At 41.3% G+C, this 14302-nt stretch overlaps 1 protein-coding gene across 1 annotated transcript in view; it reads right to left on the bottom strand.

The window, feature by feature from the left end:
* Window positions 1-13179, bottom strand: part of STT3B (STT3 oligosaccharyltransferase complex catalytic subunit B) — a 99416-nt gene extending 86237 nt beyond the window's left edge. The window contains exon 1 of the mRNA XM_022553947.3: window positions 12111-13179. Within this exon, the coding sequence (XP_022409655.1) occupies window positions 12111-12421 (311 nt within the window). The 5' untranslated portion in view covers window positions 12422-13179. The remainder of the gene's footprint in view (window positions 1-12110) is intronic.
* Between the last annotated feature and the right edge of the window lie 1123 nt (window positions 13180-14302).

Here is a 14302-nt window from a genome sequence, read left to right as displayed (position 1 = left end):
TGTTCTACAATTCAACTGACCCTATCTACCTGGAGAGAGCATCATATCCCACAGGTTAAGGGCTCAGTCCTACAAGACTGTGCACCCCATCAACTTCAGATGCCAATCAGAAGTCCACGTTGTCACCTGTGCTTCTAACCAACTGGCTACAGATGGGAGGTCCAAGAACCCCTTGGGTTGGATTAATATACTAATATACTAGCTCACAAAATTCAAAGAAATATTTTGTTAAGTAGATCACCGGTTTATTATAAAAGGGTATCAGGAACAGCCAGATGGAAGACATGGTATGTGGGAAGGGGTGCGGAGCTTCCATGCCCTCTCCAAACCCACCACTCTCTCTCAATCTCCACATGTTCACCAACCTAGAAGCTCTCCAAACTCTGATCCTTTTGGTTTTTATGGAGACTCCATTACATAGTCATGATTGATTAAATTATTAGCCACTGGTGATTCCAGTGATTAAATCACCTCCAGCTCCTCTCCCCTCCCCAGAGGTCAGGGGGTGGGACTGAAATCTCCAACCCTCTAATAACTGGGGTTGGCTCCACTGGCAACCATCTCCCATCCTTAGGTGACCCAGGGGCTTTCCAAGTCACTCATTAACATAACAAAAGACACCTTTAAAGCTCTCAACATTTAGGAAACTCCAAGGGGGATTTAGACCAAATATGTACTTCCTATTAAAAATCACAACATCCCAACTACACATATGATTTTCCCGACAGCACAGTCAAGTCCAAGGTTTATCAAGGTATTACACAATAAGCACTTCCTGTACTATTACTATCATCACCAAAACATAAAATGTGGTTATCATTAAGGATAAAGGATCCATGTTAATATAAATTGAACACTCACTAAGTTCCCAATATAATGTAGTTATCCTGGGAAGAAAATTTTCTTAAGGATCTTCCATTTGTCTTTCTATAGTAACAGTAACAATAAACTGTTGTTATTATTTTTCATTAGAGGGGGAAATGAGCACCATATCACCACAACAGTATCTTGCCAATTTAGGCAAAGAATGCCAATTTAGGCAAAGAACGAATAATAACTTAGTCTCCTTGAGTGTTTTTACATTACACGTGTTAAAATCCTCTTCAAAATAGCTCTGGCCTATTTAGTTAAATGAACAGTCATAAAATTTAACTGAAGTAAGTCTACTTTATACTGGGATTAATAAAACTTGTACCTATACCTCACGTAAAGCAGATAAGCTATACTGGATTGTTATTTCTGAAAGAAGTATGCTGGGCATGTTTCCTAATAGTTAATACATTTCAGAAAAATATCCCTACTTCCCTGAAGTCACACAAGAGGAATACTAGTGGTGTTAAAATAGCTTAAATCATTAAGTTGGACCATTATCCAAACAGAGCCTAATTCAAAGTTTCTCTCTGGCATGTGGATTTGGGGGAGAAAGGGTAATAAGTATATCTTCCTTATGATATTTGATTTAAATTTTAAGTTTGAATTCTTTAGAAATATTGATTGACTACACTGGAAGTTTGAAGAAAGACAGTCCAAGATTTAAATTCTTCTTCAACTAATAATGAATTAACCATACAGTCTTTTATTTGTTCACAAACGAAATCAACGGTTATCCATTCAAGTAGCATGGGTTCCATAGTAATGCACAGCAGAAAAATACCAACCAATTTGATCAAAATCATTCTGACCAATAGATAGAAATGCATTAGAAGCATTCATGTTTATTTCACTTAAGAACTGCTTTCTAATTAAAAGCTCATAAGCTGGAATCACGTTTCCAATAGTATCTTTAAATCACTTGCTAATATATAATGACAAATTCTCATATCCTAATAGATTCTAAGTTCCTACCTAAAGATCAATGACCTTTTACCATTCTTTGAATACAACTTTTTATCCCCTCAAGACAGTTTCTGAAAGGATCCTACTACTATCATACCTCTCCTATTCTTCCTGAAGACTAAGACAACTACTAAATCAATAGAGATAAAGATATTGAGACAGGCTGGGACCTGGGACCCTTTACTGCAGTGCTTGCACCTGGACAAACATCTCCTGGAGCAACAGAATACAAAGAAACTGTAAAGGACTAAAAATAACGTGTGCATACTCAGTTGGGGCCAATTATGAACAACATGATACAAAACAGCCAAAACCCAACTGCCCTTTCTGAGGTGCCAGGACCAAAATCAGGTACTGCGAATGATCCCTGCACACAGCATCACCAAGGGGGTAGGAAGACCCCCTAAGCCACCCCTCTGGCCCGACCCACCAATCAACCCTACCGTCACCCCTAAGGGACCAGCTCAGGGAGCAAGGAGGAGCAAGCAAGCAAGGGATCCCGTTACTTATTTTTGCTCCCTCCTGCTGCAGCACAAGTCCCAGTAAAGTCTTGCCTGAATTCCTCATCTGGGTCTGGCCTTGAACCCGTATCTACTGATTAAAGAGGCCTCGTATCAATTTCTACTGACTGAAGAACCCAGGTCAGTAACAATATGGGAAAAGAACAGAAGTGGTGGCCAAGGAAGATTGGAAGAAAGCAACAGGAAAAACAACATTCAGAGAAACGAAAGCTATTCAAGAGCCCATGATATCAACACAAACAAAATCACACACAACCCAGGGTCAACAATCCTCTACAAAAATACCAATACATTAAACAGTCCAGTCTTAGGGTTTTCCTAAATTCCTATAGTTCAGATCCCCTTTCAATATTCTCTTTTCCTTCTTTCTTTCAAGAACTAACTACAGCAACTCTTTTCCTTACATAAATTTTAATATATATTCTTTAAAACGAACAACAATTGGTAAAAGCTACAGTTTAAAATCCAGTAATTTTGCATTTATGATTACTTGATTATCATTTGTCTCTTGAAAGTGATGTCTCCTCCCCCCAACAACCCTCTTCTTTGCAGTCTGTGTCTGTTGAAAGATTACATCTCTCTGGCCAGTTAGTACCTTTAAAAAACTTGTCAAGATTATCTAGAGACAAGGTTGATTAGAGCTCAGTGTTCAACCATGAGACAATCTTTTTATCTCAAGTGAAGACAAGGATGCCTTCTCTTTCTAACAGATACTTCCTTCCTGCTGCAAAAGAGCAGGCAACCTCCTCAGTGAGTGAGAAGCCTGGTTAATGAAATTATTGCTAAACCTTATTATCCACATACACTCAACAACCCTTGATCAGTGAAGATGAATCTTAAAAACAATGATGAGCAAAAAAAGCAAGACACAAAAGCCACAAGTGCATTTTTCTAAAGTTTTTAAATAGGCAAAACTAAATTATATTACTTAGGAATGCACTCAGAATTATACCACCTAGGGGAAAAAGCAAGAATGTAATTATTGTAAAGTGTGTGGTGCGGAAGGGGATGGATTGAGAAAGCACACACCAAGAATTCTGAGGTCATGGCAGTTTTCTTGATTACGTGAGTGATGGTCACATGGGTGTTTATTTTATAATTACACTGTATATTAGGTTTAAATACTTTTCAGAATGTGTTATATTTCACCATAAGTGAAAAAAATTTTTAAAGGCTGAAACTGAACATCTTCTCACTAATAAAAAGCCTCTGTAGAATACATTTCTTTTCTCATTTATGTAAATATTTAAGACATTTTCAAAGAATAACTCAAAAACTACAAGAGTGCTACCTTCCAATAACTCTGTACTCCATTATTTTTCCTGTGGATTACACAAGTAAGATCATATAATTTAGTTTAACAATAGAAACTTCTTAAATAGGGTGTATTTTTCTTTACAGGAGTTACTGGTGTTATAAGAATAAGAATGAACTGCTAAGAGAGTAGATCTAAAAAGTTCTCATCACAAGAAAAAAAAATTAGGGGTAACTATGTTAAGGTGATAGATGTTAACTAGACTTACCCCAGTGATCATTTCAAAATGTATACAAATATTAAGTCATTATGTTGTATATCTGAAACTAATGTTATATGTCGACTTTACCTCAATTAAAAAAAAAAAGCATTATGGTCACAAGTGAGTTTCCAGGCATGATTCTTTTCACCAACTCCACTCATCTGGCCAGCAACAAACAATAATTTCAGCTGCGCATATACTGGCACTTTAGAAATTAATTATGAATTAATATATTTTAATTTTTTAAATAGTATAGAAAACAATATGTGCTGTAGTATTATCTATCCATCTATGTATAGAAAGAGAGAGAAGTCCAATAATTTAAGTTTAAAAACCAAATTCACTTGAAGTCATTTGCAGGTTGGAGAGTTTGCTAGATAACATTAAAGAACAGAACACCCATAGTATGAAGAAAAATCTTTACCTGAGAATAGCTAATAAACCTTTAAGGCATGAAAAAGATATTAAAAGGAAACCCCAAAAGAAACATTACCAACTTGGTTATCAGCAAATCGCTAATACTTTACTAAGAGAAACAAAATTTCTTTATGTTTTTATGCATTAATATTTCCCTTGGGATAAGAATGAAGAAAAAATTAAGAATGAAGGGAAAAAAAAGTCAAAAAATAAAAGTTTGAAAAGTTAAACTGTGGAAACTATTAAGTTATGGAAATTACAGATAACTGATGCAGTTTTTAAAATCACTAGTTCTAAAGAATCCAAACTTCACACAAAAGCTGTTTCCAAGACTAAACTTGAATTGCCAACATCTCCCACACTGTCAATTTAAAGTGAACGGTAGGGGGCTTCCCTAGTGGCGCAGTGATTGAGAGTCCGCCTGCCGATGCAGGGGACATGGGTTCGTGCCCCGGTCCGGGAAGATCCCACATGCTGCGGAGCAGCTGGGCCCGTGAGCCATGGCTGCTGAGCCTGCGCGTCCGGAGCCTGTGCTCTGCAACGGGAGAGGCCACAACAGTGAGAGGCCCATGTACCGCAAAAAAAAAAAAAAAAGAATAAAGTGAACGGTAGGGACTTCCCTGGTGGTCCATTGGCTAATACTCCTCGCTCCCAATGCAGGGTGCCCGGGTTCGATCCCTGGTCAGGGAACTAGATCCCACATGACAACTAAGAGTTCGCATGCCACAACCAAAGATCCCACACGCCACGGATTTGATGACCTAAGACCTGATGCAGCCAAATAAATAAATACTTTTTAAATAAAGCTATCTCTAAAAAAATAAATAAAGTGAATGGTAGACACTAACTTCCCCTCATCTTCTGAAGTAACAATTTTCAAACAACTTCTCAAAAACTTCCTCTAATGCAAACACAGGTGCAAAGAAAATAGAAAAGAATCTAGCCAAGCCACAACTGTACCACCTTCGAAAAAGTACTTCACCACTCTGGCAATCAGCTTCTTCACCCAGAAAACAAGCCAATCCAACCAACATATACTCTAAAAGTCCTTTAGTCTATAGAATTCTGAGTCTACTCCAAAAGTTTAACTTCCACCCCACAATTCTCTTAACTCAAATGGCTTAATATTTCCAACCTCATTACTCTGAACTTTTTACGGACAAATGTAAATGAAAACAACATGCAGTTGGATTCAATCATCTTTCCCTCTCATTCAGCTATTCCCTTAAAAGCCCCTCTCTGAAAATTCCCTAGTCATTCAAGTATAACAACTTTAAGCCACCATCAACTCTTCTGTCTTCCCTACATCAAAACAAACAAAGTAATTAGCCATCATCCAACTAATGAGTGTGGTTAGCTTGAGCAGGGACTGTGCCCAGGGCATTTTGATAGGTCAATGTGTTAAGACTTAAATCAGGGCCGCTGATCAAAAAAACATTAAATTAAATGGAGGACACATTCATTTAAGCCTGCCTTGGAGGCAGAGAATGCAATAAAAAGGACATAGATTTTGTAGAACAGGTGGAGACATAGATTTTGGAGAACAGGTGGACCTGTATTATTCAATCCTTGAGAGGAATACTGAATTGAAATATTTTTTATCTACAGAAATAAAAGATGTTACCTGATCTCTTCAATTCTAGGATCTAAAATCAAGTTATAAGACAAGGTAAGAAACTAAGTATCTACCACTATTTAGAACACATGTTAAAGTTACCCGGCAACACTAAGTTCCAAAGAAAGAAAAAAAGTCACAGATGATATGGTCAAGTACCAGTCACAATTTTCTAGAAATTTGTTTTCCTAAAAATAGTACAAACTTCTCTAATATAAAGACACCAACTTACATACAGGTTATACTCGAAAATATGTTTAAATGTCTTTCATTTAAAACTATGAAAGCACTTTTCCAAAGAAATAAAGCTCCAAATAGTAGTTAGGTTTCCTGGAACGTCTACAAATGCCAGTTAACGTACATTTATCAATACTAAAACATGAGAGCCTCAAGCAGTTGCTCCTATTTCTTCCAACCCTGACCTAACAACCATTTTTTTTTTAATCTTATGGTATTGGCACTTTCTATCAATTTCTAAATCCCTGGAAATTATTCATGTAATAAAAAGGTAAAGTAAGGACACAGAAACCTTCTCAGAAAAGAGTAAGAGGTTTAAAAACAAAAAATGTCCACCAGAATAAGGTAAAGCAAATAAAGGAGTGAAGATGGAGTAGCAGATTAACCATTTACATTTTTTCCCCTTTCAATAGTATTAATTTGCCCATATAGTATAGTTGTGGGTCCTACATTATTTGAAAATGTTTTCCTATCTTCCTATTTATTGTAGGGACTGACAGAAGCCACTTTTGCAATCATACATAAAACTCCATTAAGCAGGGCTTCCCTGGTGGCGCAGTGGTTGAAAGTCCGCCTGCCGATGCAGGGGACACGGGTTCGTGCCCCGGTCAGGGAAGATCCCACATGCCGCAGAGCAGCTGCGCCCGTGAGCCATGGCCGCTGAGCCTGTGCGTCCGGAGCCTGTGCTCCGCAACGGGAGAGGCCACAACAGTGAGAGGCCCGCGTACCGCAAAAAAAAAAAAAAAAAACAAACCCCGAAAACTCCATTAAGCATTCCATGTGGATAAAACATGGCAAAGAAAGAGCGTTAAGACTCATCACAGTAAGCAACAGGCTGACCAATAAAAGGCTTCTAATAATTCAAAAGAGTTTAGGAGTTCCACATAAACTAAATCTAATAAAACCAACATCAATATCTTTCTAATAACTTCAGTTTCTCCTGAGACACCAGATTCAACAGTCATTTAACAGACTTGGGCTAATGCAATGACTTATGATGTAGGTTAGGTAAGTTACTAACCAAAACCTAGGATGATTGAATCTGGTTCTAACCTGCACTCCAATCAAAGACGATATATAAACAGTATTTATACTCATTATATTCAAGTATTATAGAAAATAAATGCTACCCAGAAATAAGAGCTCCTCTTTATCATGGAGTTGAGGAACAAAGATAACATTCATTACGTTACAGTGAACAGTACACTATCGGTATCCTACAAGTAAGATTTAAAAACAGTAATGGACAGATAAAAAGATACGATAAAGCAAATAAAGTAAATACTAACCGTAGAATCTACATGTTCAGTATGAGTGTTCATTGTAAAAATCTTTCAACTTTTTTGTATGCTTGAAAATTTTCATAACAATTAGCATTATACAGGTCTGCTGAATTGTAAGGTGCTTTATAATTCAAGTTAACTGCAATATTGTCTTTCTCTAATAGCACTAAGTTTGCAATGTAAACAAATTGAGGAAAAAAATATGATTCAGTCACTGGAGAATATTAATCTTTCCGTTATTTCTGAGAGCACATATGCACTGATTAATAAGACATCACAATGAAGAGAACTTTTAACATTTTCTCTCATACCCCAAAGCACCCAAAACTTATTGAGAGCATAAAAATCAGAGACAGATCATAGGCAGACTAGTAAGTTTCCTCATATTCATAATAACTGTGTCAGAGCCTATGATGCAATCCTTATTCTAAGTTTCTACGACCAATGTTGTCTTTATGCAAACTACTCATGGCAGTATGTGGTGTGCAGTATTATTCAAGTTAGCCCTCAACGTATGAATACTCTAAAGCAAGAAAAAGTTCCAAAGTGGTTGCTGACAGAGCCTAACTCCCCCAGGACATGCCTCAGGAAACCCAGGATTACTACCTATAGGAGCCACCACACTCACCCAATGGGAGGAGGTCCAATCCCATCATCCAACCCAGCAGCTCAAGGCACTCCTTTCACCTCCTCCCTGAGTGTTCCTACAACATAGAATGATCTCAAGAGCTCAAGGCTAGAAAAGTTTTAAATTACAATGAAATCAGTGACAGTATACAGTAAGTCCCCTACATATGAACAAACAAGTTAGTTCCTCCAAGAGCACGTAAGTCTAATTTGTTCCTAAGTCCAACAAAGTTAGCCTAGGTACCCAGCTAACACAATCAGCTACATAGTACTGTACTGTAATAGGTTTATAATACTTTTCACACAAATAATACATAAAAAACAAACACAAAAAATAAAGAAAACATTTTTAATCTTACAGGACAGTACCTTGAAAAGTACAGTAGTACAGTACAACAGCTGGCATACAGGGGCACATTCCCAACTTGAAGGTTCGTATGTAGGGACTTACTGTACCTATTCTGAAGTGCATTTGTACTGCTGTTGCTAATGATTCCATAAAGTGCCTTTAGATTTAGGGATGTTTCTGATCTAAAATTTGGTTTGTTACCCATTTTGTCTTCTTCAGAACTGAGGTCAATAGCCTCTTTTTGTCATCTGCAAAGTGAAGAAAAACATGGAGACCTCAAAGTACAGGAAGTAGTCCCCAACTTACAAACAGCTTATGTTCCAAAGGTTTATCACTCCTTTGAAAACATGTTTGTACTAATTAACCTATTTATACCATAGTTTCTATGAAAAAATGCATCCCAATTTTCAATTCTAAATTGCAGCTTTCTGCCCTGCAAAAAGGCATCTGCTGCCCTTTTACAGCTAACTGCAGCCAGAACTCAAAGCTCAGAGAAGTCTCCTTCTAGGGCTCCAAGGAGAACCCCCTACAACCTGTGCAGGCAGGGAAAAATGCAACTCTTTTATAGGGAGCTTTTCCATCGTCTCTGTGGGAAAAGCTACCACAATTTAACAAGATAATGGTTATGGGAAAAGCACCTGGTTAATATGAAAGTATTAATAGTTACATCAAAAATAAGTAGGAACTACATTCTGCTCCAGATAAAAAGAAGATAAAATTAGGTGCTGTTAAACTAGTTGGTCAACCAAATGTTTGCCAAGTACAGACAACAAATTCTCAAACTGTGTCCTCATGTCTGATCAAGTCAACTGATAAGGGAGGAAATCACTAAAGTGAAGTGGTGGAGATCATTACCAAAAATGCGACGAAGTTCTAAAAAAGTGCAGTGTACTTTAAAATTCAATAAATACTGTTGAACATCACATACCAACCCTTATAACAACTGGTAAGATTTTTATAAAATAACTTGAATGACAAACTTAAAAAACAAGTATAACTTTGTGACAATGAGTCACCTTTGGCAGCTAACTAGAGTCTTACGCAATTTAAGTACTAGTTAAAATTTACAGAAATAACTCACAATCAAACAGAGAAAGTAAACTTTTCACTAAAAAGATTTCAGAAGTGAAACCAGTACAGAGATATGAGAAAAAGGGATCAGGGAAAGCCAGAATAAATTGGTTTGTGGATACACAACCTGAGAGGAACATTTAAACATTATTAAAGGTTCATGTTACTACTACATGTTAAAACAGTAATCTGAGAGACTCCCAAGATAGTATAACACTAGAATGCTTGTAGAATCAAAGTGCTGGTACTATTAGTAGCTTTGAAGGAAAACCACTTTTAAAATTCAAATTTTTCAACAGGAATGGATTATAAAAATAAGAGGCCTAACTGAGATCTTTGAAAGACATGAAAAGAAAAACATAAGTGAGCAAACACGGGATTTTTTTTTTTTTGACTGAAAATTCTCTCATTAAGTCACCTGAATTATACTTAAGACATTAGATTTATACTGGCAAATCTCCATTCACAATAAAGGATAGGGACAATTCATTTTTATAAAAGGCTATTTACTACTAGTCAGAACTACCTAACATTATGAACATAAACACATAAATACAAGCCAAAAGCCTACATTAAGTAGGTCTTTAAGACTGAAGAGGTTTATATACCTTTACAGTATATGAATTAAAATTCGAATGTAGAATGTTATTCGTTCTACTAAAGAATGTTTCTGAAATGTGTTTTATACACAGAAAGATACAAACAAATTTTTGTGTGAGTAAAAAAGGGTTATGCCCTCCAAGCATATTCTTGAAACTAGAGAAGAAATCAACTTTTAATTTTTTTGCCATATTGAAAAAAAAAACTTATCTGTGAAGCGACCCGATAAGACTTTTCATGATTATAATACTCAATTTTAGTAGAAACTCTTTGGCTCACCTGATGCAGATTTCTAATCTTCCTTCAAAATTAGGAAAAATATCAATCATCTCATCATTCAGTTGTGAATTTTTCTGCAATCCTTAATTTAAGCCTCAATGTTACTACTAAACATTATGCAGCCTTCTGTTTATAAAAATGATACTCTCCAGAAATATTATTCACAATTTTTGTTACCCATAATGTTTGGTCAACCATGCACTTCTGCTCTTGTAAACTGAAAAAACACAACTTTCTCTTTTTACATGTTCAGCAAAACATTAGCAGTTTTCATTTTCTGGTTTCAATTTCATTTTTATCTAATTTGCTTATGTGTTTCAAAGCTAAGACTAAGAAAACTCTGTCTAGTTCATAAGCGTCACAGTAATTTATTTTCTTGTGTGATTCCAAGTAACACAGAAGTTGTTTTTTAAAAAAAAATCAAACCTCTAAAATGGAAAGGAAACGTTTCATGGAAGCATGTCACAGCTGTTAACTGTCTACCTAAATTGGATTCTCCAGAAGTGGACCCCTCTGGTGTTCAACAGATGATGCACTACCAATTTTTCTATCTGTAACAGAACTTCAATTGGTATTTTAACATATGGGTAACTCACTCCCCCAAATATTTATTATCCATATATTTAGTAACTCTCAAGAAGATTCTCTCTCTGTACTTCCAATGACAAATACCCTCAAGTTTAGTTGGGCCTAATTATAAGGAAGTAAGATGAACTCAAGGGTGATGGGTCAAGAAGATGAATTAAGTCAGCTTAAAAGGCATAGACTAGGGCTAAAACAAAAAACAAAGAAAACTTAACCCAGGTTGGTCAAGTTGGAAAAAAAAATAAAGCACTCTTCCTATCTAAACAATTCACAGACCAGTGAATTAAGTTAGCTAAATTAGCTAGTGCTCTTTATGTGGTAATTTCCTAAAACATTCAGGTCAGTCCCTGATACCATGTGAAACTTCAGTATTACAATCCAGGGCTCCCCATCACTATGGTACTGTTTGTTCTCTAATCCACAAACCTTCCTGCAAAGACCAATGAAGGAACTAATGCAACGCTTTCAGATATTGTGCATAACATACTGAGGGTGACAGTTTGGCTCACAGAGTAATGAGCCTGCTCTAAAAAGTAGCCCAAGATAATTGTGGACCGGTGAGGTGCAGAGTGCACTTAAAGGCTTGAAAATAAAGCCACTCTTGAAAATATCTAACATTAAATAAGCGTCCCTAGCTTTCAGATCACTTTTAGGGTTCTTATTTCCTTTCCTCCAACACCTCACTCCCTCGCTTTTTTCCCTTCCCGTCTGAGAGCCAAGAGAAACACGATAAAAGCGTGCAACCGCGAGGCTGCGCCGACGAGACTCCTGCACATCTGGACTCACCTCCAACTGCAACAGGGCACCCCCTGGGCGAGCCCATCCCAACCGGCCGAAAACGCGCGCGAGAAACTGAGAGCAGGCGAGAGCCGCGGGCGGGGAGGCGGGTAGTCCGCCGCCCGGCGCGGCGGGTCGGGCTCCGCGGGCCGAGGCGGCTACGAAGGAAAGCGTTCGCCCTCCTGGGAGTCTGCAGACTCGCCCGACCCGAGTCAAGGTCCCGCTTGGGCCCCGACGCCCCGCCTCGAGCGGCGCGGGGGAACTTCGCTTGCAGGCGGGGGCGCGCCCGAGCTCGGGACCAGTGGCGGGTCCGGGCAGAGCGCGGGGGGTGGGGGGGGAGGGAGGCGCCGGTCCCGGTCCCGGGCCCACGGCGGGGGAGGGGCAGCGGGCACTTACCACGGGTCGAACTCGTGGATGATGCTTTCGAAGCGGATGACGGCGAAGAGGCGCGAGCTGAAGCCAGCGAGCCAGGCCAGGAAGAGGATGGTGAAGGAGAGCAGCGACTGCCAGCCGGCCGGCTGCGACAGCCCCCCGGACAGCCCTGCGGGGGCCGGCTTCGGTGCCGCGCCGCCCGCCGCCTTGTGCGCGCACTGGGCTCCGGGCCCGTGGTGGCCGTGCCGGCTGTTCCCCAGGGCCATGAGGCCGCTCCACGGGGATGAGTTGAGGGACGACTTGTGCTTGCTCTCCGGGGCCAAGGGCTCCGCCATGTTGTGCCCCGGCGGCGGGTCTCGCTCCGCGCCGCCGCCGCCGCCGCCGCCTCCTGGTCCGAGGGGTGCTGGGCGGGGACCCGGAGGAGGAGGAGGAGGAAGAAGAAAGAGGAGGAGGAGGGAAGAGAGCCGCGCGCGCCTGCCCTTAGCGCCGCGAGGCCGGGGGACGGGGGGTGGAGGCGGCGGCGGGGAGTCTCCGCCTCAGCAGCGGCCGCGACCGCCGCTCTCTCAACTCGGATGGCCCCTGCGCCCCTCTAGCCATCCGTCTTCCCAGTGCAGTTGCGGCAGCGGCGAAAGCCGACGGGACGAGGGCGCCAGAGAAAGAGCAGGAGCAGACGGAGGCGGTACCACGGCTCGGAGCAGCAATGACATTCCCCCCACACCCGCCGCCCGCCCCGCCGTGAGGAGCAGGAGGAGGAGTCCCCCGGAGTCCGGGCGGAGCTCAGGCTACCTCTGACTCCGCCCCCGACCCAACAGGAACTGGCCCCTACGCCTGTCACAATGCGACAGGTCCGTTAGGGGGCGGGCCCAGAACCGCGGTGCCGGCCAATGGGGGCGCGAGCTGGGGCGGGGCTTGGCCCCACCGTTCTCCCCTCCCCCTCCCGGCCTCGCGCTTGTTCGCCCGGAGCGGCCTGGCTGCGCGGTTACTGTTTCATTGTCAGTTGAAAGACGCAGTTTCTCGCGCCTGTATTGGCGGCCAGGAGGGGCGCTAGGCGACTCCGCGCGTTGCTTTGAGCTGAGCCGGGTCAAGGGGGCGGGAGGTGGTCGAGGACAGACGGGCGGCCTCCTTTAGAACCGGTTTAGGGAACGCAGGGAGCGCCGCGCCGACTGGCCGGCCGCTCGCGGGCGCTCCGAGGTCATGACTTTTAACCCGCTTTGCGTGGAGCGCCCATCACGTGACCGGGCGCGCGGGCGCGCAGGCGCGCAGTACTAGTGCCCCGCGCGTGGGTCTGGCGCGTAGGGATCTGCCTCCTGGGGCTCCCCGCTCCTGGCGCAGCGAATCACCAGCCAGCGGCCGCGCCGCGACCAGCCCAGCGAGCGGCGCCAGGCGGCCTGCCTCCGAAGTCCCGGGCGAGGGCACGTTTGCCGGCGCTGGGAACTGGTCGGAGCCGGCAAACAAGCCCCTAGCTCGGGAGGGACCCCGTGGGACAAGCGAAGTGCGACTTTCTCCGGCTTTTTTCGCTTCTTGTATTTTCCTGATTGCAAAGATAACGTTTGTTCACTGGAAATGTGGGCAAAGGTAGGAAATTGTTAACAGTTGCATACATTCCATCAGACGAGTGAAACTTTCTGTGGACTTTAAGCTGTTACCCAATCCTCTCTTCGTTAGGTGATAGCGAACTGCAGATCCCTGTACACGAATTTTTGCACGTCTAGTTTGTATTTTTACACCTTTCTCCCCCTTTACCCAGTCCCCTGCCCCCCAAAAGAAAGTGCTACCCGGTAGACTAAACTCAAAGCAAAATGAGTTTAAATATAAGTGGAGTAATCAACTTTATTTCAATAAAAATTTATATATATATATAATATATGGAGACTAGAAGTGCTCTGATATAAGCCCCAGGAAAGGCACGGAGCTTTCAGTATGATCAACACTCCGTAAATACTTGATTAACTTTTCATGTAAATTAATATTTACGTAAAATTGTCCATTTTGTTAGGTAAATAACATCTGAACTTAAAAGCGTGTATTCGCGTAATATTATAAAGGCACTCAATTATTAAGTCATTAAAAAATTTAGTAAAGAAAATGTAAACACATCTAGAAGTTGTGTTTAAATAGTAGGTCTTTTCAAAATGTTAGCTAAATGAATAAGTAGCCTTAGTTAGCGGCTGCTCTTTGAAACAACTGGACCCAGCTACGTACTCAACCTGCTAGGT

The sequence above is a fragment of the Delphinapterus leucas genome, chromosome 10 (assembly GCF_059928025.1).
Source record: "Delphinapterus leucas isolate spDelLeu-1000000601 "Yukka" chromosome 10, BTC_Dleu_Yukka2, whole genome shotgun sequence".
Lineage (NCBI taxonomy): Eukaryota > Metazoa > Chordata > Mammalia > Artiodactyla > Monodontidae > Delphinapterus > Delphinapterus leucas.
This window is presented reverse-complemented; position numbering and strand designations above follow the sequence as displayed.